The 27240-nt window shown below is 38.2% G+C and overlaps 1 protein-coding gene across 4 annotated transcripts; it reads right to left on the reverse strand.

Annotated features, from left to right (window-relative positions):
• ARGLU1 (arginine and glutamate rich 1) lies at window positions 1-24717 on the reverse strand. Of its 4 annotated transcripts, XR_012426495.1 has the most exons (5): window positions 24144-24717; window positions 16243-16468; window positions 14373-14430; window positions 13862-13945; window positions 1-846 (listed from the first exon to the last, which is right to left on the reverse strand). XR_012426495.1 is itself a non-coding variant. In XM_005586215.4 (4 exons), exons 1-4 carry the CDS (start codon window positions 24488-24490, stop codon window positions 682-684), a joined length of 822 nt encoding a protein of 273 aa, XP_005586272.1. In that variant the 5' UTR covers window positions 24491-24717; the 3' UTR covers window positions 1-681. The 4 variants fall into 4 exon arrangements, 1 of the variants encoding a protein (XP_005586272.1); XR_012426494.1 differs by having other exon boundaries at window positions 13862-14430; XR_001486566.4 differs by having other exon boundaries at window positions 14373-16468.
• Window positions 24718-27240: the final 2523 nt, after the last annotated feature.

The raw sequence follows: 27240 nt of genomic DNA on the forward strand, positions 1-27240 counted from the left end.
TGAATTTAAGACTTTTACTTTATTCAGCAAAATCATTTATTTACACAATGGGGAATGCTGGTTTGAGTTTGTCAATGAAATAAAAACAAACTGAACAGAGACCAATACTGAACTGTATATGTACTTTGTATCAGAGTTGACCAACTGTTTCCTTACCTGTATCAGGAACATCAAGAGCAACAGTATCACAAGGACACTGGTTTAACAATACACCACATAGGTCCAGTAATACCCTGGGAATTTCCCAATGCAATCACCAACTTTTTCTTTTTTTATAAATATATAAAAAAACAAAAAGTCAGCAAAACCAGCATTATGATGTAGCAGAGTATAACTCTGAAGTCAGTGGGGTCAGTAAAAGCCTTATCAGACCATCCATAGTTTTACAATGTGATCTGCTCTTCCTCAGACCACTAATATAGAATCCAAACAGGTGAAAAATATGTCACTCTTTAGAAGACAACAATGATCTGATAAGGATTTGACTTAGTGAAAGGAAAGAGAAAAAAAAAAAAAAAAAAAGGGAATTGCAGAGCATAGCCCCTATTAGAACAAGCTAAATTTCCAGATTTTACAAATTAAAAAAACGAAAACAAAAACAAAAACAAAAAACCACTTCAACATGAAGCTACCATACGAAGTTTTTCCATTTTTCTTTGTAAAAAGTTCAGAGTTTGCAATTTAATCCTGGGTTTTTAATGAGAAGGACAGTTTTGGCCTGGACTTCCCCTTGCCCAGGATAATTTTTTGTTCTTCTTTTTGTTGACGTTGCCGTTCTTGTTCTAGTTTCATCCTTTCCTCATGAATCTTTCTTTGTTCTTCAACAATTCTCAACTGTTCTTCGGCCTGAAAGTTAAAGTAAACATTAATTGTAGAAATGTATTAAAAATTATCATATGTACCCCCACAACAGGTGTATCTGTTATGTATCTACAAAAAAAATTTTAATGCAAATGTAAAAAAAAGGGGTAAAAACAAGGACTTTCTATGAATTCTATGCCTTCTCAATATTTTAGTTATGAGGTGACAACTTACACACAATGGCATGTGTCATAAAATCTGACTAAGGTCATAGAGTTTAAGTGGTAGAGAAAAAAGAATTAAAAGAGAACCCTTTATTAATTATATCTACATTTTCTTTCATTTTTAATGAAAACAAATGAACAAATTATGGAAAAGCACTTATACATTTGGGAAATAGAAATTAATTTCCACAAATCACATGTTGATATCATGACAGATTTTGTTCTATACCTATTTTTATCTCTAACTTCAGTCTACCAGATTAATAGATTGTTACTTATAAACCAAGGCACAGATTTACTCAAAGAGCAGGTTATCTACCAATTACCATATTTATAGTTAGAAGGACATACATACACACAAAAAAAACAAAAACACAGGAAAAAATCTCCACTTGGGGTTTTTGTTTGTGTGGTCAAATCATGCTGAAAAAAAAAAGGGACTATATTATAGTATCAGTAGACAACCAAGAAACACCACAGACCCAATTACCTGAAGAAAAATATTAGAAAACCTTCTGACCTAACTATAAAGTACTATCGAACTTCAAAGGGACACTGGTATAACTGATTCCACTCCTGCAGTGCCTTCAACTCCTTCCATGTCAAGCGACTTCTTTCCTGCGTTCTTCTACAGATTCCCCTATTTACCGAAGTCAGGCCCTTCTCACGCTTCCTAGATAGCTACCATACACACATCTTCAATTCTCAACCAAGCACAATTTTAATCCCCTCCCCAAGGGGGCATTAGGCAATGCATGGAGATAATTCTGGCTGCCACAACTGGGAATGGCTCCCGGCATCCAGCAGGTAGAAGACTGGGACAATGCTACACATCCTATAATGGAGAAGACAGCTCCCACAACCAAGAATGATCTAATCAGTGCCAAAGTTGAGAAAGCATGTTCTAACTCTGGAGTTTTTAGTATCAGTTATCATGATTTATCGTTTTTCCCTTCTTTCTGTGTTCACTGCATCCTTTGAGCTGCCTACCTATTCCTCCCATCCAAAGTCAAACTTTAGATCATTGCTTCCATCTCCATTATTCTACTAAAATTATCTTCTGTATGGTCAAAATCTATTAAATTCAGTGACTTTTCTCTTTATTTAAATAAATTATTTTGTTCACTTAATTCCTTTAAAAATGTTCTCTTTCGATACATTCTCTAATGCCACACACTAAGGTTTTCCACACAACACTTCTTTTGTCTCCAATGATAATTTTTTTTTTTTTAAATAAAGTGTAATGTGACTGGATTATAGGCTTTATGGCAAAGGAAGATGGAAAAGGTAACAGGACTCCGCTATGCAACACAAAATGTTTAAATTTTATCTTAAGTAGCAAAAAGAGAAGAACACAAAGAAGTTTAGACAGCAATGTGGCATAGACTAAAAAGACAAGTGTTGGAACAAATCAACAGCAGTCAAGTAAGGTCAGAGATAACAAAGATCAGAATTACAAGCAGTGAGAGAATCTGGCAAGTGACCAAGGTGGAAAATCCACAGAGAGCTAAAATGCATCTTTAAAACACAGCTCTCTAAAACCATTTTCCTATGCTACATTTATACCTAGCTACTGGACACATCCACCAGGGAGACCTAGGACTTGCTTCAAAATTCAACACGTTTAAGATTTAAATTCTTCCACTTTATCCTTAAAATAAATCTGCCCTTTACATTTTCTCTTCTGCCACTCAAATTCTGTAGCTTTGTTTCATCTCTTCCTTCTTCAGTCAAGTTTATTAATTCTTGTTTTATATTCTCTGACTAGAGTTTATTTTCATTTCTTTTGCCAGCATGCCAGTTTAGGGCCACGTATCTTTTGTGCATCTAAAATGGCGCCCCTGTTTCCAGTGTGTCCTTCAACCCATCCTACACGGTACTGCCAGACTCACCTTTCTAGACCATTGCTCGCTCACTCGTGTCCTCAAATTTCCAATGATATCTACTGTCCATGGCATACATCTTAACTTCCTAAAGTATGTTTCTCTAAGACTTAAGATTTTCTATAACCTGGCTCCAACTTTGTTTCTACTCCTCTTCTAAATTCTCCTTTCTATCTTGTTCCCCCGTCTTTTGCTCATGCCATTCTTTCCTTCTATGGAAATCCTACCTGTACATCAGAATCTATTTCAAATAGCCACTCTCTTCCTTAGGCTGTCACTGATATTACAACACAAAGAATTACCTGCTTCCAGACATCATTAGTGAATTCATATGCCAATCACTTTATCCAGTTTTCATAAATCATCACAAATTTGGGATAAGAGCTTAGTGTGTGCAACTGAATCAAGATGTAATAAGGGCTCTTTGCATGCGTGCATGTGCCTAAGAAACATTTTATCAATATAATTACTCAGGTTCACTTTCTTCTAAGGTTCTAACTCAACCCTAGAAAAGCAGACTAGAGTCCTGGAGAGTGAGGGTACACAAAGCAGAACATCACAACTTTAATCCGTAAGAGAAATCTAATGAACATTACAAATATACCATTTTTTACCCTATAAGACAGAAATTCAAAGTGTGACAACACATTGCTGTGGTTTCAATGTCACCCAAGTTCACTGCTAGAATTAATGGGCATTGTTAACAGTATTAAGATGTGGGGCATTTAAGCAGTAATTAGGCCATGAGGGGTGCATCCTCATGAATGGATTAATTCTGTTATCACCCGAATGGGGTGTGGGTTGGTTACTGTGGGAATGGGCTCCTGATAAAAACATTAGTCTGGCTACCACTTTTCTCTCTCTCTAGGGCCTTCTCTGTCTAGCTTGCTCTCTATGTGATGCTTTCCACCACAGGAAGACCTCACAGGATGCCTGTGCCATGTTCTTAGGGTTCCCAGCTTCCAGAACCCTGAGCCAAGTATTTTTATAAATTACCCTGTTACAGCAGCAAAAACTGGACCAACACACATATGCTACCATATAAACAGCACTCTGACACTATCAAAATTACATCTTCATAATACTTTATGCCACCAAGTACATTTTCTGGAATTTACATTATATACTTGTACAGCAATGTGCCAGTTTTACACCCACACGAAACTGATATATTTACAGGGTTACATATTACAACACAGTTTATAGAAAGAATGGGAAAAACCCAAATATCCACCAATATTGGGTACATTAGAGAAATTACTAAAGATACATAAAGCAGAATATTGTATAGCTGTTAAAAACAAATGAGAGAGGAAAAAAGGAGGCCCCTATGTTCTGCAATGGAAAAATCTCCAAGTTACACTGTTAAATGAAAAAAATAAGTTCCATGTATACATGCTACCTTTGTGCAATAAAAGGAGAACTAAAATATTATGCATTTGTATCTGCCTGAATATGCGTTTACAGACATTCTGAAAAGATTTTAAGAAATCATAACTGAGTACACCTTTTGGAGATGGGGTTGGGAATGTGGGGATTGGGTTGGGTGGAAAGTAAAGGGACTTCACTGTTTCTCTTCCTAAAAAAATAAAATTTGAACCATGTGATCGTTTTGCCTAATTAAAAACAAGATTTTTAAAGTAAAGCAACTTCCTTCAGAGAAAATACTAATTCTGCACTTTAGATTGGGTAAAGAATCAAGTTTCTTCATTTAGGTCTACAAATACAGAAGGCAAAAGTGTGTATGTATGTACGTACAGAGGAGGTGATTTTCTCTGGGACTACGACTCAACAATGTTAATCACCAGTGCTAGGCATACAGTGCCTACTAGAAGTATTTAATGTAATTATTTAAAAATGAGGTGAATATACTATCTATACACAAACATTGGTATTTTGTTCTACTATGGCTTTAAACTAAGCATGAATCTTAATTACACTTTGACAAAAACAGAAAAGACTATTCAAACACAAACAGTCCTCTCTCATTTTAATACAGCCTCTCAAGTGAAAAAGCTGGTGTCCTGTTCATCCACCATCTGTAAGCGTGGTATGACCTTATACCTTATTTGCTAGGTTATGTTCCTAAATCCTACCCTCTCTCTGCAGTAACTTTTTCTTTCCTGATGACTTTACTTACCAGAGAATACAACCATTGCTCCTCTTCCCGCTTGTTTCACATTTATGCACAAGAAAGCAGTATTTGCATTGGGGGGTTGGGGATGGATATATTTATACAGATGAATAATACTAAGCAACTCACTCACAAGGATTATGTAGTGGAAAGCTTGGAGGCCAAGGAGAAAGCTAACATCCACAATACCAGAACCATTACACTGGGGCAGACTCTCCTAGCCATTATGCCAATAACCCTGTTCAATATCACAAAGGTGGCTTTCAACCTTGTACCCCAAGCTAAAGAGTGACTGGTGAGAAGAAATACACAAAAATAAAATGTTCCATTATAGTTAAAAGGCCTACTTACCCCTCCCAGTAACCTCTGCCTTATTTATTTATTTATTTTTTTAGACAGTCTTGCTCTTGTTGCCAAGGCTGGAGTGCAACGGCACGATCTCGGCTCACTGCAACCTCTGCCTCCCGGGTTCAAGTGATTCTCCTGCCTCAGCCTCAGGACTAGCTGGGACTACAGGCACGTGCCACCACGCCCAGCTAATTTGTTTGTATTTTAGTAGAGACTTTGTTTGTATTTTAGTAGAGACGGAGTTTCATCTTGTTAGCCAGGATGATCTAGATCTCCTGACCTCGTGATCCACCCGCCTTGGACTCCCAAATTGTTAGGATTACAGGCATAAGGCATCGCGCCTGGCCTCTGCCCTACCGTCTTTATCCAGAGGATCTACTGATTTTATAAAGATTACTTTTATAAGCATTCTCCGTCTTAAACTGTCTATAAATTTAATCAAGGTAGTCCTTAGCAACATTCCCTGTAGCAGAGATATTGAAATCTATTCTCCATTTGAAATATACATAACTTTATAAAATTTTAAAAATCCAAACATATAAATATTTGTTATCAAGAGTGATTATAGAAATGGACGAAAAACAGCACAATTAGAAACTATGTCACTCTTCAGAAATGTGATTTCTACATTTTAAACCTTCCAAGATAAATAGCCTGATCCACTCTCCACTCTGCCATTTCTAATTTTAATTCCTTTATTCATCTTCCCTTCCATATAACTTTTTAAATGTATATCCCACTTTAGATAACCAATGAATAAAAATGAAAAAAATATATTTGATACGATTAGTTCTGACACTTAGTAAACTACGTCAGTAAATTTTTCTAAGGTATTCCATGTACGACGTTAAATAACAGAAAGGTGAAACACGAGGATCCCCTCCATCCCTGTGACAACATATTTATTCTCATGCTTACCTCCTCAGGGTTTCTAATATGACAAACCATCATTATGGGATATCATTAGCTACCATCTAAATTCATATCACCACCTACTCCCTTTACCCCTTTTTATTCTTAATTCCCCTCTTGTGACATTTATAACAAATCATTTTTGAAACTTCAACCTTAGATAATATCTCCATGGATTCCACGTTACCTGAAGTGAAGACAACTGTTTCAAAAGGAGGAAGTGATTGAGGTTGAGCTTGGTATGCAATATTATGTACAAAAAGCACTGCCTGAGAGCTCTGGAGAGACCACTGCATAATTTTGCCAAGGAAAATCTGATGCCTTCGGGATTTTCTTTATACTTTCTGTTCTAAAATTTGACAAATAAAGGTATTATCTAGATGTGGCTCTTTTAATGTTCTGTATCCTACATTCTCTCTTTTCACCAGTTCTTCTGTCTTAGTCATTCACTATTTTGTGCACTAAGTATTCCTTAAATGCCTGGGGATACCTGGCATGAGTTTATTAGGAATGATTACATCAGGAGGGTCTTTTCTGGTTCCTACAACAGACGTCCCCCCTGCGTCTCCACTTTTTCATACCTCTTCACTCACCAAGTTTATCAGTTCTCTCTTACAGTTTCTAAGAACTGCTACTTTGGTGATTCAAGGCCCCATCTTTTGAATGGCCTTCAGTGACTTCGTGTTTCCAGTTTGTGTCCTACAAACCCATCCTTCACAATGTCAATATACTCACTCATGTCCAGAAATTTATTTTTAAAATTACTGTCTCAAATACATTAACATAAGGTCTTCAACCAGCTTTTTATATTATCAATCATTAAAAAACCTCTCGCTCTCCGAAAATCCTTATCTGACTTATCCGAAACTTCACTTCAAATTAAAATGTTTGACATTTACATTTGGTGGCTTATTTTTCCTAAGTATTGTGCCATTTCAACTTATAGAAATGATCACTCTACTACAAGATACCCTATTCTTTTTCCAACTGTGTTAATTTCCTGTGGCCACTGTGACAAATTGCAACTGGATGAAATCTATTATGGAGGCAAGAAGTCCAAAATCAGTATCACTGGAACAAAAATCAAAGTGTTGGCAGGGATACACTTCCACCACAGAGTCTAGGGGAGAATACGTTCCTTGCCTCTTCCAGCTTCTGGTGGCTGCCAAGGTTTCTTGGTATGTGGACACTTAACTCCAAGGTCAATATCCTCAAATCTCTGTGTTTGTCTTCACATCATTTTTCCTATGTGCGTGGATTCTGTCAGGAGTCTAAACACCTTCCTTCATTATGTCATGTGTCTTTTTCAGTCCCAGTTGGCAGTTTCTGCTGAAACAACATTCTCAGAAACTTTGGAGGTCCCCTACATGTCACATCATTAAACATGGTTCTCCACAGATATTTCCTGGATAATCTCATCTATTTCTGGCTTTTACTTAGATAGTACGGGAACCTATGAGTTACATGCATAGTTTCTTCAACACAAACAAAAGGTTGTCTAGCAATACCCTTGGCCTTCTTTCCAGAGCCAGTTTTTCTAACAGTGAACACCTTTTGCCATCTGAATAGCCTGAGATTTTCTCAACATCAAGTGCTGGTGGTTCTTTCTATACTTATCAGTTCATTCTTCAATTTAGCTCTTCTTGCCACTTTACTATAAACAGGAAGAAACCAGGCTACACCTTCAACACTTCCTTAGAATTCTTCTCAGCTAAATACGAAAAAGTTTTAAGTTCTGCCTCACACACAACTGTAGGACACAATTCACCCAAGCTTTCTATTACTTAGAGAAAGGATCTCTTTCCCTGCAGTTTAGAGTATGTTCCTAATTTGCTTCTGAGCCCTAACCAGAAACACCTTTAAAATCCGTATTTTTGCCAACAGTCTTTAAAGGCAATGTATGCATTTTCTATCATGTGACTCAAAACTGGAGCCTCTACCCACTGTCCAATTCCAAAACCACTTCCACATTTTTAGGTAACATATTACCACAAACTGAATAGCTCAACATAAATTTATTCTGGAGGCCAGCAGTCTGACATCAGTATCACTGGGTTGAAAGCAAGGTGTCAGCAGGGTGTCCATTCTCCTTTTGGAGTCTTTAGGGGGGAGTCTGCTCCTTGTCTCTTACAGCTTCTGGTGGCTGCCAGATTCCTTGGCTTCAGCCTACATCACTTCAATCTTCAAAGCCAACATTTTCAAATCTCTCTCTTCTGTCTTTACTTAGCTTTCTTCTCCTGTCTGTGCTATATGCTAAAATTTCCCTCTGCCTCTCTAAGAATACATGTGATGGCATTTAAGGCCCACCAGATAATCCAGAATAAACTCCCCATTGCAGATACTTAATCACATCTGCAAAAGCCCCGCCCTCCTTGTCATATATGGGCACATTCAAATTCCAGGCATTAGAATATAGACTCTTTTTCATGGAGAGAGGACAGAAGGGATTTTTCAGCCTACTATACAAACTCATTTAAAAGAAATCCCTGCTTACATTTTTCAGAGCCATCTCTCCATTGCAAAGCACACTCTGGTTAATTTTAAACTTATGTATGTGGTACACAACTGATATATAAGCAACTTTAAAACATGGCACTATATTTTCCTCTCTCAAACTGCTGAGAAACCAAACTGGTGAAATACAAAGTGGTATATAACACAATGAACTTGGCAACTGAAGAAAACTATTTCATTAGTAAAGAGATCTGTAAATCTAGTATAACTTGCATATACTTTAAAACCCCAAACACCCCCGTCTCCCATCAAAAGTAATTTGTCCTTCCTTTGACCAGTATGTTACCTAAAATTTTATTAAAAACTATCAGTCTATTATCATAGTTTAGGTGCTTACACCAGATTCACTAACCAGGTTGCATGGTTTGTATTTTAACATCTTGACAAGGGTATAGTTTGAGGATTTCTTCCCCCTGCTGACACAACCTTCTGGAAGAGTATTTTATTCTATAGCAAAACCTATCCCCAATTTTTAAGTCTGTTTCCCTCTCCAAAAAAGTAAAGTTCACATACATTTCGGAACAGTATCTTGAGATTTTCCAAGGCACATCATAAAAACACCATGGAGAAGACTTCAAAAAAAATTTAAGCACTATTTTTAACAAAAGAAAATTAAAATTTTCCATTGTATTACCAACCCTTCAAATACCTAAAGATAGTTATGTGTCACCAACACTAACTCAAGAACAAAGAACAATCTGCCAAAAAGCCAAATCAAGTCATATTTGGATGCTTTTACTTTGTAAATAAAGTATGTTTGTTGGTTAATACTTTTTTTTTGTCTCTGTTGACAAACCAAATATCTTGGTACACAATGTGGAATTGAAAAAAACAGTAACTAGCCATGGAGTAGAGCACTTAACAATGATTTTCATATATGGGTGAGCTCGTGTGGCTAGGCTAACACATTCCTTGTGGCTAGGCTATCACATTCCTTATCAGTCATTACGGGATTCAATCTGTGAACTTTTGTCAAAAGAGGCTACCAACATGGCACAAGTATACATATGTAACAAACCTGCACGTTATCCACATGTACCCTAGAACTTAAAGTATAATAAAAAAAAAAAATCAAAAGTATGACTTTAATTTCTTTACTATTATTTGTATGTGATCAAAAAAGTGATATACATTACTTGTAGCATGTAGAAACTGAAGAAAAGTATAAAGTTACACATAAGACTAACAATTAAAGATAACTATTTTTAGCATTTTGGCTTATTTGTGTGTCTCTTAAAATGTGCAAGTATATGTTTCTCAAAATAAAAGGATCATATTGGACATATAAATTTTTTATTTAGCTACCTCCATCCTATTTTGTATTTCCCCTGAATTATCAAATACTTTTTGGCTACAGAAAAATCCATTGTATAATAATAATTAATTAAACAACATGGATACTTCTATTTTAAATAATCTGAGAATATCTTTGTATGTAAATTCATTTGTAAATGACTCTATCTCATGAGATAAATTCTTAGACACAGAATTAAAGTTTTTTTATATTTACTGATTTACTGTTAATTGTCTTCTGCAACCATTATACCCATTTAAATTCTCATGATCATCAGGTAAAGAGGTCTCTGTATCATAACCTTGCCCACAGAGGACACTGTGAAAAACAATGGCTTTAGGGGATTTCTATTAAGGAAAAAGAAAAGACGGGGACATTTCTTTGCTTCTCTACTGAGGTTGAGATACATTTTCAGAAATTTGTTGTAGCTGCTTCTCATCCTACCTGTGCACAAATCTCCTTTTTAATTAGGAAATTAGTCTTTACTGATCTGTAACATCATTGTATTATTTTTTCAGTTAAAATGTTTAAGAAATCTCTTTCCCCACTTCCAGGGTACTTTCATTATCAACTTGTCTTTTCTGTAATCCGCTTGCCACACAAACTTCTTAGCACACGTAAGGTTGGATGGCCGCTACTTTACTACAGCTACTTCTTCCAGTATCTCAAGTTTCCACACCCTTGCCTTTGTTTTATCCTACTACCCCAAAGGCCTTTGCCCTGTTTCATTTCCTCACACTCTTGTCTGCCTTCTAATAGAACTTCCATCTATCCATCAGGGCCCAGCTCAAGGGACTACCTCTTCTAGGAAGGTTTCCCAGGCCACCCAGGGCAATTACGTCATTACCTCACACTACCTATACCACTTACCAAATATTTCCATGGTAACAAACTTTTTTTGGAGTTGTCCTTATTTCCAAAATGTGTTAAATTATTTAAAAGCACTTAATGGCTTGTCTACTTTTTCATCAAGTTGCTTTTCTCAATACAGATTTTAGTAGTTACCTTTGATCATCCTTCATCATTCATCATTTTCTAGAGGCCAGAATGTTTCTAATTCTTCTTGCTTTATACGGTATCAAGTACTTTTAATAGGAGTTTGAATATATTTTACATATTTCCCAACAAACATACACAAAGATTAAAGAATAGTGCTCAAAACTGAGAGGAAAGGGAGGGAAAAAAGCAATAAAAGTGTAAGTGGGCCTCAATGTGTACCTCCTTGCCATCTTTACACATTTTTTGTCTCCTCCTACACAAAGAATACCCTACTTTTCCTGCCAGCATATGACTACCAATAGAACCAAATAAAAAACTTTTCTTGGCCAGGCGTGGTAGCTCACACCTGTAATCCCAGCGCTTTGGGAGGACGATGCGGGCGGATTACAAGGTCAAGAGTTCGAGACCAGCCTGGCCAACGTACTGAAACCCCGTCTCTACTAAAAACACAAAAAGCAGCTGGGTGTGGTGGCGGGCACCTGTAGTCTCAGCTACTCAGGAGGCTGAGGCAGGAGAACTGCTTGAATCTGGAAAGGGGAGGTTGCAGTGAGCCGAGACTGTGCCACTGCACTCCAGCCTAGGCAACAGAGGGAGACTCTATCAAAAAAAAAAAAAAAAAAAAAAAACTCCAGTACCAATTTACTATGCTTCCAACTTTATTGAACACTGTAAGCAAACATGTTAAATATGTTCTAATTCTTACTCAACTTTCTCAAATAAAAGCCTCTTTTTCCCTAAGATATGTTTTTTACCTGAAGTTTATCACAAGCATGCCATCAGAATAGTGTCACTCTGGGCCAGGAGTGGTGGCTCACACCTGTAATCCCAGCACTTTGGGAGGCGGAGATGGGTGGATCACCAGAGGTTAGGAGTTCAAGACCAGCATGATCAACATGGTAAAATTCCATCCCTACTAAAATAGAAAAATTAGCTGGGCATGGTGGTGGGTGCCTGTAATCTCAGCTATTCAGGAGGCTGAGGCAGGAGAAAAGCTTGAACCCAGGAGGTGGAGGCTGCAATGACCCGAGACTGCGCCACTGCACTTCAGCCTGGGCAACAAGAGCGAAACTCCATTTCAAAAACAAAACGAAATGAGAAGAGTGTCACTCTGATCAAATCTAAATCTGCGCGATCTGGAAAAGTGCTCATGTTAAGCATGGCCCATAGACCACTTACAATCTACAAACTAATCAATCCCCAACAAGGACAAATCAATATAAGTGTATTAGAAGTTTTTACAGCAATACGACCTCATTTTTCTAGTAATTCATCTTAATTGTATTTTGCAAAATAGAGGTCTGAGTCAAACTGGGATTAAAAAACAAACACTGAACATTTACTACCATTTGAGAAGCATTACATTATGACTACCAATACTTTTTCCAGTGATCACACACCAAAAGTCATATTTTTATTTTTCATGTGGGCAAACAACAGAGGACTGTAAGAATAATGTAAGGAGGCCAACCATCCCCTAGCTACCACAGGGTCAGAAGGGATCAAGATCTTGGCAGGGCACACCAAGCTTCCAGGCCACCCACATAATGAACCCAGCATAGCTATCCAGTCTCTCTAACATGTCCTAAAAGGAGGTCTAGTTCCACCTGCTCAATAATTTTGCTTCAATGATTTAACTGTCAACCATATTTTTTCCTCTTTTCTGAAACATCCACAAAAGAGGAAACCAGAGTGTATTTTACCCTTCAAAGCTCAACCTTCTAACCTCAAATTCAGATTGTACACTTTCCCTCTTCTTCCTAACTGCACTGAGGTTCTCTCCTTACATGGAATCCTGGAATCACTAAAAAAAAAAAAAAAAGTTATCACATACTTATTCATAAGCATGCAGCAATGTAACTTAGAATGACTCATCCATTTCACATTCCTATTGCCTTTTCGACTGTAGCAGATTTTAAGATTTTCTTTGGGAAAGTGGATTATGGCTTTCCAACAGATTCCATTATGGCCTTCACAAATACCAGGTGATATTTATCAAGAATCCATTGTGCCATGCTCACTAAGTTATGTGGAATATTTCTAGCCTTATCTCTTATCCAGAGGACACTATCTTTAAGAAGATGATGCTCTAGAAACAACTGCCCATATTAACTTTTTACATTCTTATTCATCCCCACTTTCAATGGGATCCACCGTTAACTAATTAGACCCACCCGGATATTTTTCTGTGTATTTATAACCACAAAATTTCTTTATACCATGTAACTGGAGCTTACAACTTGCTTCCCTTCACCCCCATCTTTTTATATTACATAATTACCGAAGACTCTGTATTTCTTGTTAAGATTATAAACTAGGAATAGGAAATTACTCTGGTGCACTTACTATCAAATAAATACTATCTACTCCTGGTAACAAGCCAACTAATACAAAGTAAAATGCTGCATATTACGGGTGGTTTAAATATACCCCCAAGCTTTTGTTGTTGTTGCTATTAGTTTTTTAGGCATATGAGAAATGTGAACGAGGTTAGGAAAAATAAAACTGGGGATACAGAACAAAACAATTTCCCCAGAAAACTTGTTTTTTAAAATCTCTGCAAATTTTGGAGTTCTGTCCAGATTGGAAGTAAAAATTGCAATTGTTTCTATTCTTGACTCAAAAAGCCTTTAAAGTTAGTCCAAAGAACCCCCTCAAAAATAAGTCAAATTATAGAGCACAAAAGTCCACAAAATCTGAAAAAAGGAAATAAAGCAAAATACAAAACACTTTTCACATAATGCTTTACACTTACCAGTTTGGCTTGTGCTTCTGCAATTTTTCGGTTATTCTCTTCCAGTATTCGCTCTAGCTCCTCACGTTTTGCACGTTCTTCCTCCTAAAGGGGAGGATATGTTAAAATATTAGAAAAACAAAATGTTTATTTTTATTGATAAATATTTACTAATCTTCCTCTGAACTTTTTTGATATGACTTACAGGGTAGCTTTATAGCTACCTTCTGTCTGACAAATGATAAACTGTGCAGTCACTAAAATTGGTTTCTAGCACTAAATTTAAATCATCCCTCCCAGTCCAAACAGCAACCAACTAAACCCTCCCTAATGATAGTTTCCTGGCAATTATTACTAATACTTTAATATCACACAAATCAACAAGGACAACTACAAAACTGGATAGTATTTACCAAATTAAAAAAATAATATATAAAATATAAATAAAGTGAATATTTGTCTCACCAATTATGTATACCTACGTATTCTTTACCTATACTCCTTTAATCAGCATTAAAAGTTGAATATTTACTGTCTTGTCCAGTGTCCTGCAGAGTGTGCTCCTCGGCTGCCATACGCGCCAGCTTCCTCTTTAAAATGATTTGTACTGTTAGCTTGGCAATACCTGCATCAGCAGCTCAACCATTTATAAAGAAACAACATACAAGGAAGGCTGAGCTGAGGAATGCAGATGTTTATGGTAAGAAGGAACAAAAAATGTAATTCATCATTCCTAAGGCAAACAATTAATAAGAAAAATACATTTACTGTTAGTGAAAAATACAAATGGTAATCCATACTTCATGGAACTACGGGCTTCTTCCATGGGGAAAATGGACTTAACATTCAGATGTTGACAATTTCGGAAGGCAGCTTATATTGTCATCTACAATCTGAACTGAAACTCAGAAATCCAGGGGATGCATGGTCAGGAAATAAAATTCTTCAACTTATTTTTTCTTGGAGAATTTAATGAGATTTTATAATGCAAACTGTATGAAGACTGCTTGATGGCTTGGGCAGTGTTCAGATCACAGCATACATATTCAAATGATTTTAATATTTGGAAAGACTGTCAGAGAGTTGTGTCCGTGTAAAAAAAAATTGTTAATATGAAACAAAAAAGCAAATGAAGAGAAAAAAATCTTACTATGATTAATAACTCGCTACAAGACAGCACCATTACTCCAAAAATATCTTCATTATTAAAAGCACTGATATAAATAAAAATTTCATACATTCAATTTTATAGTCTGTGAAACCCACTATAAATATAAGCATGCATATCTAGTTAAAGACAGGACAAGGGAAAATGCATTTTAAAAGCTAAGCTTACCAGAAAGCAAAGAGATTTAATATGTCAACTTGTCCACAATAATGCCAAGATGAAAAATGACAATGAGTCTTAATTATTTTGAGTCAAATATTTCAGTTCAAGAAAACAACTACAGGATTTCCTACGTCACACACCAACTGGATTCATATTCAGTATGCAAACTATGGTGATAAGACACTCAGGGCTGTAAAGTAATTTGCCTTGAGCGTTTCAGTGACTTTCACCAAGTTTTTGGATCCTGGAGTAATCAGTGCAAACAAGCTATAAAGCTTCAGTAGCAAATTACTGTCTCACAGAAAGACATTTTCAACTTCTGCTCCAGCTGCTGATAAAACAAATCATGTGTTTAGCTTGACTCCAGACAAGGACAACCTGTTCCTTCATAACTCTCTAGAGAAAAAAAGGAGTTGTTAGTAGATACTAAAAAAAGTGGATAAATAATCTGGATATTTTTCCTAAAAAGATTCCTTGAAACACATTAGGAAAATGGAGGGCCTTATGATCGGAATGCTAGAATTAGTCCATTGTGCTGAAGCAGGGTTTAGGGGAGGGAGTGAGGGATAAAAGAAGGAAAAAAAGAAGAGTGAGAAAACCTATTTATCAAAGCAGGTGCTATCACTCAATGTTAGGCCCTGCTCTTTTTAATCTGACTGAAGGCAAAAGCCTCTCACAGTCTAGGTAACAGAGTGATAGAATAGAAGAATATACAACCACAGGTGGATTTTTAACCTTTTCCCTTTACCACTCCCTGTCTCCCCACCGTCCTCCCAAAAAAGAATGTAAGTCCTGCAGCCATGGCAAAAGTTTCAAACACTTCTCAAATAGCCAGTTCCATTAAATCAAAAAGTATCCTTGAATATGTTTTATGAAAGCTTCCAACTTTTAAGTTATCAGTCAGCACTTCTGAATAGGCTAAAAAATTAACTTTCGCAGCAATGTTAAGTTTAGACGAGAAAGGAATTAGATAGTCTGTATTCCATCTCTTTCTGAACTGAGCAGGAGGCAGAACCCAACACTGAAAGTTTTGCCATGGACTGTCTCTACTTTCCAAACGACCGAGCGTTACCTCTCTAGCTTTTTGTGCTGCAAGCTCAGCTTGTCTCTGTCGCTCGAGTTCTTCGAGCAACTGCTTTTCCATGATGCGTTTGGCTTCCTCCACCCTTCGGAGAACTTCTCGTTCAATTTCATCCTTCCTTTTCTCCAGTTCTTCCTCCACCCTTTTTGCCACCAATTCTTCCACTCTTCGTGCTGTTTCTTCCTCGATGAGTTTTTCTTCTATTTCCTGCTGTCGACTAGCAAACAAAGCGAAAAAAACGAGTTAGATATTTATTTTAAAAACTATAAATTTAAACAAAACTAGTTTTAAGTCTATCAAGCCATTGAGCCTGATATTATTCAGTGATTTTTTTCAGAATTCATTTTCACGTCACATTTAAGGAAATGACAGATGTTAACACAGAAATTCAAATGAATATAAAATCTTTTTTTCCTTTATCATATTCTAAATACAGGAGAACTGGTATATACAAAAAGCCTAATTCATTAGTTTTAATTTAGGAACGATAAATATGACACAGAAAACTACTTGTTATCGACTTTATAATCAGAGGACAAGTTGTTAAAATATATAGATTTGCTCATTTGCCAATCCCTTCGTCTGGGGCTTACAAAGTAGTAAGCAGAAATTACGTAGCAGGCAACTCAGACTGGCTGAATTCATTTCCCGCTAAGCAAAGAGAGAACACACACAGACTAAAGAGATTCAGACTGCTGGAGTAATAGTGCGTAGTTTTCACTGAAATTATGACCAACTTAAGTTTTGAACTGAAGTTCTTTAGCTTTATAGTTCCTACTGTCTTTTCTTCCTTTTGCTAATTGATTTTCAATTAAAAGCTCCTCTAGAAATACGAAAGTGGGTAAAAATATATTTTTATTACCAGAAAAAGTTCAATAAAGCATGATACTACAGTTTTAATTACTCCAATCCCATTTTGATATTATAAACCAATTTACTCAAAATAAAATGCTGTGCTGAAATTACTGACATTCATCAAGGCACCACTGTGGAAATTCTGTACAATTTATACCAATGATATTCAGTGATAGCCACTGGTCACGTGTCTGGTCCGAACTGAAATTTAGTGTGAAGAAAAAGAATATAAATGATCTCCTATTTTTATTTGATTGTGTGTTAAAAATTATATTTTGGATAAAAATATACACTATAATTTCATCGATTTCTTAATGTGACTACTAAAAATTTTTATATTGCATATATTGTTCACACTATTTTTACTTAATAGCACTCTGAGACAATAATTTGTGCTGAATGAATAAATTCTGAGGCTCTTGCAGTAAATCTAAATCCTCAGAGGCCGATTCACGTTCCAACTTTCTCACAACCCTCAAAATTAAATAAAACCCACAACCTTTATCTTTTGATGACTCAATTGACATACATATATATGAGAGTCATTCAATTTACCTGTTTAGTAAAGACTTTATCGTTTTTAAGTGACCTTTAAATACCCCAATCCACTTCAACTTAACTCTATTCTTCAGGATGATTCAATTCTCATCCAAGGGCTCTCATTTTCAACTCCTGTTACTTATTCACAGTGATAACACACTAACACCAATGTGTCTTAAACAATCGGATTCATTTCAGTTTCTACATTTATCCTCTACATTCTTCCGTCAAGGAGACAGTAGGTACTAGAGAAAGCATCTTTAAGGTCCTAGACGTTTGCAACACCCATTCTCAGGACTCTGTTGTTGTTTCTTAAATATTTCCCTTTTCCCTTCCAAAACTAAGTTTTCTTAAAAAAAGGTATGAAAGCCTAAGACTTAACTATGCTCCTTTTCCTTAACTTCCAATTAAATACAGTATTCGAGTGGTTTCAATAAGTCTTCATCTACAGCAGCTCAGTAAGAGAGCAGGTATCTTCCCCAACACTAAAAAAATCAATCACCAAAGGAAACCAGATGGCAACTTCAACAGAAATTAAACCACATTTCAATATAAAATGTTGTTTCTCTACTTCATCCAAAGGGAAAGAGAACTAATCAATGAAATAAGGCTGACAACTGTTGAATCTGGATAATGAGTACACAATAATAATAGTAATCTACCTTTGTGTATATGTAAATTTCTCATAATAAAGTGTGTACACACACACTTTTGCTAGTTGGTTCTTCTGAAATTAGTAAATGTAGAGAAGCCTAAGAAGAAACTTAATATTTAAAATTTCAAAGCCAGTACGATGTGACTTGTAACTACCAATACTAAGTGGATCATAGTACTATTTAAAAAAAGGATAATGTAACACAGTTCCAATTAAAACTCCACACAAAGTAGAAAGAAGGCTCTAGGAGTAAAAAGTTGCCAACTTAAGAATTTGACGAAGGTGGAAGAGAACTGATACATACTCAAGGTTATTTTTGGCAGTCAAGCCATCCCTCAGCAGAAGTGCAGTGGCTAACAGGGCCTCATTTCCATAGCTTTGGCCAGTAAGCAGAAAATGAGCCAAATAAATTTACTTACAGCAAAAGCCAAATCAGAATGTTGTCAGTTCCCTGCTTCTATTTCCACTGATGACATCAAACCAGAGGGCCCATATAACAGGCAGTACAGGCAGGCCGTGGGCTGCTATGCTGCTAAGGAGTCAAATCTAACTACAGCTCAGCGACTTTATAGCCCACAGGGAGGGGGCAAGTGGAAAGTCCCATGCTCAACTGAAACACTGGAGAATGAGAAATGAATGACCTAGTGCAGTTTCTCACAAAGCTGCTTATCTCCCTTTGTTCCTGGAGGAACTGCAAGGCATCCGAACATGAAAACTAAGCTTTGCAACAGGCAAGGTTCTGGGTTCCACAGCAAAACTGTTTGCCTTCAAGTGTTAGCAAGAACATAACTTCGCTGTTTTTCTTGGTAAAATTAAAAATGCTACTTCAGTAATCAGAAAAAAAATTTTAAATCAAATTTTAGAAACAGTGCTGATGGAAAGCTCAATTTTATGCCCTCGCCATACACTGAATTCAGCAAACCAATGAGCACATATACAACTGAATTAAGCATGAGTTCATCTTTACTGACGGCAAATTTATCATCATAATCAATGATAAAACCACTATTATGTCTACTCCCATAAGAGGCATTGAACTTTCCTGAGTGGGTCATTAGTGTCTTGCAAAATAGGTATCACCTAACAGCCTATTCACTCCTTAAAACCCTTGCCATAGTTGTCACCCTCATGATGTTCTTTTCTCTAATGTTTTCCTCATGCTTCTCTGCTGAATATCCATTCTCCTGCCAATAATATGCTATACTGATGAAAGCATTAAATCAAGATCTTCCAGGTTTCCAATGGAAATGGTGTAATACTAGGTTCTACTTTATCTGTGCTCTCAGGTATTTTAAAAAGACTAGTCACAATGAACTTTAAAATGCTAACGATTAAAAACAAAACAGTAAGGCTACAGCACCTCATCACTGTTAAGAGTATTACTCCCTACAGAGTAACTGACACCATTATTTTAAAACATCTTTAAAATGTAGGAACTCAATCCTAGGGGCTTACTTCTAGGAATTGCTTAATAATTATTAGCAAACAGCATTTACTTATTACTTAATAAGTAACATATAATATTGTGCCGAAAGCTTTATATACCATATAATCATTTAAATCACATAATTATTCCTATGCATTGGGTATGTATCTCATTTTTACTGTGGCAACTAAGAACAAGGAGCTTAAGTTTCTGGACTCACGCACACTGGATGTTGCTGAGCTGTTTCTCTGAACCTACATAGATGCCAAAGCTAATGATCTCAAGCAAGCACTATACTACTACTCTATACTGGTTTCTGCAGGACAAATGAGAGAGGCAAAGACAAGCACACAGATTTAACTACCAAAGAAAGAAAGAAAGAAAAAAGTATAGGCCAGGCACAGTGGCTCACACCTGTAATCCCAGTACTTTGGGAGGCTGAGGGAGAAGGATTCTTTGAGCCCAGGAGTTCAGGATCAGCCTGGGAAACATAGTGAAACTGTCTCTACAAAAATAATAAATAAATAAATACATATTCTTAACATCAACTAGGTCTTATGCCTTAATGTTCTGTCAGAGCCTTAGCCTCCAAAAATATGCGGCTTCATATACTCAATTTTCTCCTAAAAGCTCTTCTTTGCTCTCACAATAAACTGTCCAAGTATTCTAAGAATCACTCATAGAGATCCCAGTTCAGTGTAGACACTCTAATTTAGAAGGCTCTTTACCTGTCAGCCAGTTGAACACAGAGGATATCGGAACCTAGACATCCCAGGCTAGAGTAAGTTACTATGCCATTAACATTTTCCTGATTTGCTGCAAGTCATTTTCAGTTATCTATTTTTCAACAGTTAATACAACATGCATGCAGCATCTCAAAAGAGCATTTAAGAAAATGGTGCTACTGGTGTGGGGGAGGGGTGAGAAGAACCACACTGAATGGCTGGGACACAGGGATGAGAGGAAGATCTTTTGAACTGAATTTTGAACCATGTGAATTGCCTATTCAAAATTGATGGCAAAGGTCTTAAAAAATGTAAAGGCCTACCTTTTAAGCATCAAGATTACAACTTGTAAGATCACTTCTTAAATTCATCAGGCTTGGTCTGGCTCCATGTAAGTAAGTTACATTAAATAACATTACTTACTGGGAACTATTATATGCCAAATATCACCTACTTTAAATACATTATCTCCAATTTTCACAATAAGCAAGAGGTTAGAGGTAGGTGATTTATTCAACAACTCAGAATTTTAAGTGGATAAGGTTTCCAATCTTACCAAAGAATTCCTAATTAACTAAATCCAGCAGTTGATTCTTATTTTACAGTCTCATTCCATCTAAGTAGACCTCTTGAAAGGGCACCTGACATTATGCATTCTTACCATATTCCTTTCCGCTTCCACCATGGGCTTTTCTCCCCTTTCCCAACTGCAAATACAGGCATGTCCTCAGGTTCTTTCAGTCCCTTGAATGAACCGCTCTCCTCTCTCCACACTCTCCGTGGGTCATTCCATATACTCTCAAGGTTTCACTGACATTCAGAGAAGCCCCTCTTAGCTAGGCTTCAGTCTCACATGATCAACTCTGGATAAACTCAGTACAATGTATCCAAAACCAGTGCTCACAGTGGAGGCACCATTCTCTTATTCCCTTTCCCTCTCCCATATTCGCTATTCACAAAGTTTCTGACATTTTTACCAGTACCTGCCACACAGTTGTTACTGAAACATTTGGTAGATGAGTTGCAATAGCCACACTATAAACATGAGAATCAACATTCTTTTTCTGAAGTCCCACATTCCATTTAATATACCCTGAATGTTCCTTAAATCTGTCCCTCTTTTCCATTCCGACAACCATACTCACTACTCCTGTGTAAACTTCTGTACCCACCTCTTACTTTCCATCCTATACAACAATCAAAACAAAAAAGGCACCCTGTCATTTACCTGCTTAAAATCCTTCCTGTTTCTACGATGAAATCTAAGCTCTTTAACATGACATAAAACAACCCTAACATGATTCCCAGCCTCTATTTACCTCTCCAGTCACTCCATGACTTAAATATTTATAGAACTTCGTGTTCTAAGTCAACAGTCACCTGATTATTCCAGTTTTGAGACCATTTCCTCTATTTTGGCAGGAGTCGGGGGAGGAGGCTCTTTTCTGTGCTCCACATATGTCCTATACCTTGCCTGTCATTGTCATAGTCTTATCTCCTCCACCCTCACAGGATACTTTCTTTACACAGTTTATATTACTGTCACTAAATTTACTACACTGTATTATTGCCTATTTAATGATCTGTCTTTGAGCTAGATCAAGCTCTTGGAGAAGGGCCAATCATTTTTATATGAACAGCACTTAGCACAGTGCCTGGCACTTATTAAATGCTCAATAAACATCAGTTAAAAGAATAAACTAACCAACAGGATATGTAGACTGAAAACTATTTCCTTCCATTCCCAAAGCTCCAATACTTAAGTCTTTCCACTGTTTCTTTTGCATTGCTTCCAAGGCATCAGAATATATTAAGTAACGCCTATTGCACGGCACCCAGGAATTTAGGGTACAGGTGGCTGCTGGCCCTGGCCCCTTCTCATTCCTAAATACTATTGGCAGTTTGTGTCTTCTCTCAAACCAGAGAACCATACAGCCTCTATCTGCCATATTTCATTCCTGAATTTCTTCTCTGCTATCCATGTAAAGCCTGCTAAATGCTTCTATTTATTCTTTGCATACCAAGTTTCTTTTCATTTTTCCTACAAATCTTAGCTTTCTAATGGAAGGCAAGTCATTCCTCTATGGAGGACTCCTTTGTTTTCACATGAAGAAATTATCTCAGCAATGTCTCAGGTAACTTTTTATACATCCATCTATTGATAGCTATTTGAGAACTTTACAGCTAAGGGCCTTGTTGCAGACCCAAAAGTTGGATTCTACAAAATCAAGGTTTAATCTGAAATAATTACTTTACCTTTATTTTCATATATATCACTGACAGTTCTAAGTATAGGAAAAATGAGTGTTGCATGTGTTTTAAAGGAATGTTGGAAGCAAAACAGCTCCAGGTACAGCTTCCTCTGTAGTATTAGTGCTCCAGTCCTACCTTTTAGTAACTTTATTTTAGAACAAGCTGTATGTGTGCTGGAAAATCTACCTAACACAAACGCAACTACAGAAAACTACAAACCCTACGGACAATTCAGTACACATAAACTCGCCTCGAGAAAATCATAAATTCAGTAACGTTCTTGCTTCATGGGCACTTTCTAAATATTCACTGAAGAACTGACCAAACTGACCAAGTATGGCTGGTTAAATAGGCAGTTAGTAGGACTGTTCAAATCTACTTTTCAATGTGGTTTTTGGGAACTGAATACCCAGAGCATCAAAGTATGATGATCTTAAAGCAAAACACACAACAAATCCCTAAACTTTAAAACCCAAAAGTTCCTGTAGTTTGGGATTATTTATCCACATCTACTTTCATAGCCAGAAATACTTGAGAGCTGACATTTTCGGAAACACATTGTAACTCTAGTTTTCACTATTCCTCATGTGAGCAACGCCAAAACGAAAGCAACTATTCCAGTGTTTTCTGAAGAAGCACAGTGCAAGGGAAACAACAAAACTCCACGTGTTTGCTAGAGAAATAGAAAGCAAGTTTAAAAAAGGGTAGGCTTTGGGATGGTGATTACACAGGTGAATTCAAATGCCAAAAAAACTCATCGCAGTGTACACTTAAGGTCTGTGCTTTTTTTTTTTTTTTTTTTTTTTTTAACGTCTCAAGAAAGGGGTAAGGGTGTAGGCTCAAGGGGAAAAAAGCAATCCAGACACCTTAACAACAGGAATACACTAAAGTGAAAATGCATTTTTCTGGCGGACCACCTAAAGTGTATGATTCTCGGGAGTACTTAAGTTCTGTCCCAAATTTGAGCTTCAATAGAAGAATGCTTCTGGCCAGCTGTGATTCGCATCTCAAAGGTTAATTCCCTTCTCTGTTCTTCTCAAGCCGACCAGCAAACGCTCACCACCCTTCACATCTGCAGGCCAGCTCTCCCGGCCTCACTAGCCGACGCAGCTCTCCGACCTCACTCCGAACTCCATCCCTACTTCCGGGACACCACTCCTCTCACGCGCCAAAATCGCCTTCTCCTATTTAAGCCCTTTCTGCTCAAGCCCTCGAATTTTCCTTCCCGGACAACTCCTGGGTCTGTCCCACCCCAGGCCTTCCAAAAGCCAAGCCTGCTGGCCCCGCCGCCGCCTCTCCGGCCCGTTCCCGCGCCCGGTCCTCAGCCCCGTTCGGTCCCCGCCATTCTCCCAGCCCGCGCCGTCCCGCCCCGGCCCCACGCCCTCGCCCAGGGCCCCGTTCTCCGCACGCCCCGGTCCATCCCTCCGCGGACACTCACATTTTTCGCTGCCGCTCGAACTCCGCTTTCTTCTCCTCCTCCTCTCGCTTCTGCTTCTCGTCCAGGCTGCTGCGCTTGCTCACCGTGCGCCCGAAGATGTCGATGCGGTCGGGCGGGGACGAGGCGCGCTCCCGGTCCCGCTCGCGCCGGGACACGGCCGTGTTGGTGGAGCGCGAGCGGGACCGCGACTCCCGCCGCCGGTTCCGTTTACTTTCCCGAGATTTGGAACGCTTCCGCACGCGCTCCTTGTCCCGGGATCGCGACCGGGACCGGCTGCGCTTCTTGTTGTGCTTGCTGCTCTTAGTGTGCTTGGAGCGGGACGAGCTCCGGCTCCGAGACCGGCCCATCCTTCCGGGCGACGCTCTAACCGCTGGCCTCAGGCCCCTCACGCGGCCAGTTCCCCTCGCCTCCGCCTTCGGACGCGGGTTGGCGGTCCTACAGAGGCCGGAGGAAAGAAAGGTGTCGGCCAACGGACTTTCTGCCTTTTCCCGACGTCTACCGCTGCCAGGAAGGCCGCCTCCACCGAGAAAGCCGCAGCGCAAGGCGCCCCTAAGATGGCAGCTTCGGCTGCACCGGCCGCCCTTCCCACAATGCCCTGCGCGGAACGTGCCGAAGCGTGGGCCCCGCCTTCTGACGATTTTTACCGAAGGCAGGCGAGCGCTTCCGAGTGAACTCGTTTTTTTCCGTCAGTCTTGGCGGAAGCCTGAGACGCAGTAGATGGAGGCTCTCCCTTTCGCCTTGGCGTACTCCGTTTTTTTCCTTCCTGGTAAGGTGCCAACGCCATGTTGAATGAATTAAGCACGTTTTAGTGAGATTTAAGTCCTGCCTCGCAGAAATTGATTGATTGCGTTATCTTCTAGGAGCTGGTCTTGCGGGGCAGCCCTAAAATATATATCCAAGTGACTTGCACTCAGCACTTGCTGTCTTGAGCTTACTTTCCTCGTTCGTAGAATGGAGATACCACACTTTCTGAAGTGCTTATGAGACTTGCAGGAGGTAAGTATGCAGCAGGTTTTGATGACTGTAGCCTAATGCTTACTTACTATAGGGTTTAATGTGCCTTCTAAATGCTTTAATGTATTAACAAGTGCTTAATTCTTACAATTCTGAATTAAGTACTACTATTATTCCCGTTTCAAAGATAGGACCCTGAGGTCCACAGAGGTTAAATAAGGGTCACACAACTAGTAGGTGACAGAGCAGGGACGTGCACCTAGGTCATACTGTGCAAAGCCCTTGCACATAACCAGCACCTCCTCAACCGTAGCCACGAAAAGCTTTGTTCCTATGTGGTACAACAAACTGTGTCATTGTTGAGCCCTAAAAGGAAAAGGCAACATTAATATTTGCAGATGACAGGAACTCTTGAAAATCTAGGTGCCTCAATTTTAAAATTGAGTGCAATAATAAAGCTTAACTCAGTAGAAGAATAACCAGAATTATTTGAATAAGCAAAAACGTATTAAAAAATGAAATAATATTTTCTCCACAATGGCAACAGAAACCATAAAAGATTTAGGAATAAACTTCAACAAGTTACACAATCTTTATTATAAACCTTTACTGAAAAGGCAGTAATAAGGCCCTAGTAAATGTAAAACATGCTGTATTCTTAGATGAGTAGTCAGTATCAAAAATATTGTCAATTCTTCCCAAGTCAAATTACAAAATTAGTGCAATTCTCATGAGAGTCCCAAATTCTCTTGGGGATATGTGTTTTAGAACTAATTAATTTTAAGTTTTATGTGGAAGATCACATAATTATCAAGAAAACTTGGAAACAAGAGAAGTGTATTAGTCTGTGTGGACTGCTGTAACAAAATACCATAAACTAGGCAGCTTATAAATAACAAATTTATTTCTCACGGTTCTGAAAGTTGGAAATCCAAGATCCAGGTGCCGGCCGATCTGGTCGCTGGTGAGGACCCAGAGATTTACAGATGACTCACGGAAGGCACCTACTCACAGTGCCCTCACGTGACAGAAGGGGCGAGCTAGCTCTCTGAGCTGTCTTTCAGTGGCACTTCTAGGATCTGAAAGTTTGTGTTCCCTCAAATTCATATGTTGAAACCTAATCACCAGTGCAATAGTATTAAAAGCTGGGGCTTTGGGATATTGATTAGGTTATGAGGGCTCTAACCTCATAACTGGAATTAGTGCCTATCTCAGTCCATTCCCACTGCTATAACAGAATACTTTAGACTGAGTGATTTATAAATAATAGACATTATTTCTCAGAGTTCTGAAGGCTAGGAAGTCCAAGATAAAGGTACCAGCAGATTCAGTGTCTGATAAGGGCTTGCTATCTGCTTCCAAGACAGTGCCTTGTTGCTGGGTCCACAGAAGGGGACGAACACTGTATCCTCACATGAGGGAAGAGATGGGAGGCAAAAGGGCAAAAAAAAAAAAAAAAAAAAAAAGCGGGGGGGACTAGGACACTCCTGTCAACCTCTTTTATAAGGATACTAATCCCATTCAAGAGGATGGAGCCTCATTTCTTGATCACTTCCAAAATGGCTTCAGCTCTTAATGTTATTATAGTGAATTTTAGCCTCCAACATAGGAATTCTAGAGAGACACATACATTTAAGCCATAGCAATGGCCTTATAAAAGAAGCCCAAGGAAGCTTGTTCACCCCTTCTTTACCATCTGGAGACATAGAAAGAAGGTGTCACTATGAAGCAGAGAGTGAGGTCTCACCAGACACTGAATCTGCTAGTGCCTTAATCTTGGACTCCCAGCCTCCAGAACTCTGAGGGATCAATTTCTGCTGTTTATAAATGACCCAGTCTGAGGTAGCCTTATAGTAGCCTGAATGGACTAAGATGGGAACTAATCCAATTCATGAGGGCGGAGCCAGCAGCCCCACCTCCTAATACCATCATCTCCCAGCAGCCCTACCTCCTAATACCATCACATTGCTGATTAGATTTCAACATCTGGGTTTGGAAGGGTACACAAACCTTTAGAGCGTAGCAAATAGTACGGGTTTGCTCTATACAAAATTGAATAAACTGAACGACAAGATTTTAGCACAGAAATAGGAAAACAGTGCAATAGAAGGATAGACCTATTCTTTTACTGCAGATACATTCA

The sequence above is a fragment of the Macaca fascicularis genome, chromosome 17 (genome assembly GCF_037993035.2).
Source record: "Macaca fascicularis isolate 582-1 chromosome 17, T2T-MFA8v1.1".
NCBI lineage: Eukaryota > Metazoa > Chordata > Mammalia > Primates > Cercopithecidae > Macaca > Macaca fascicularis.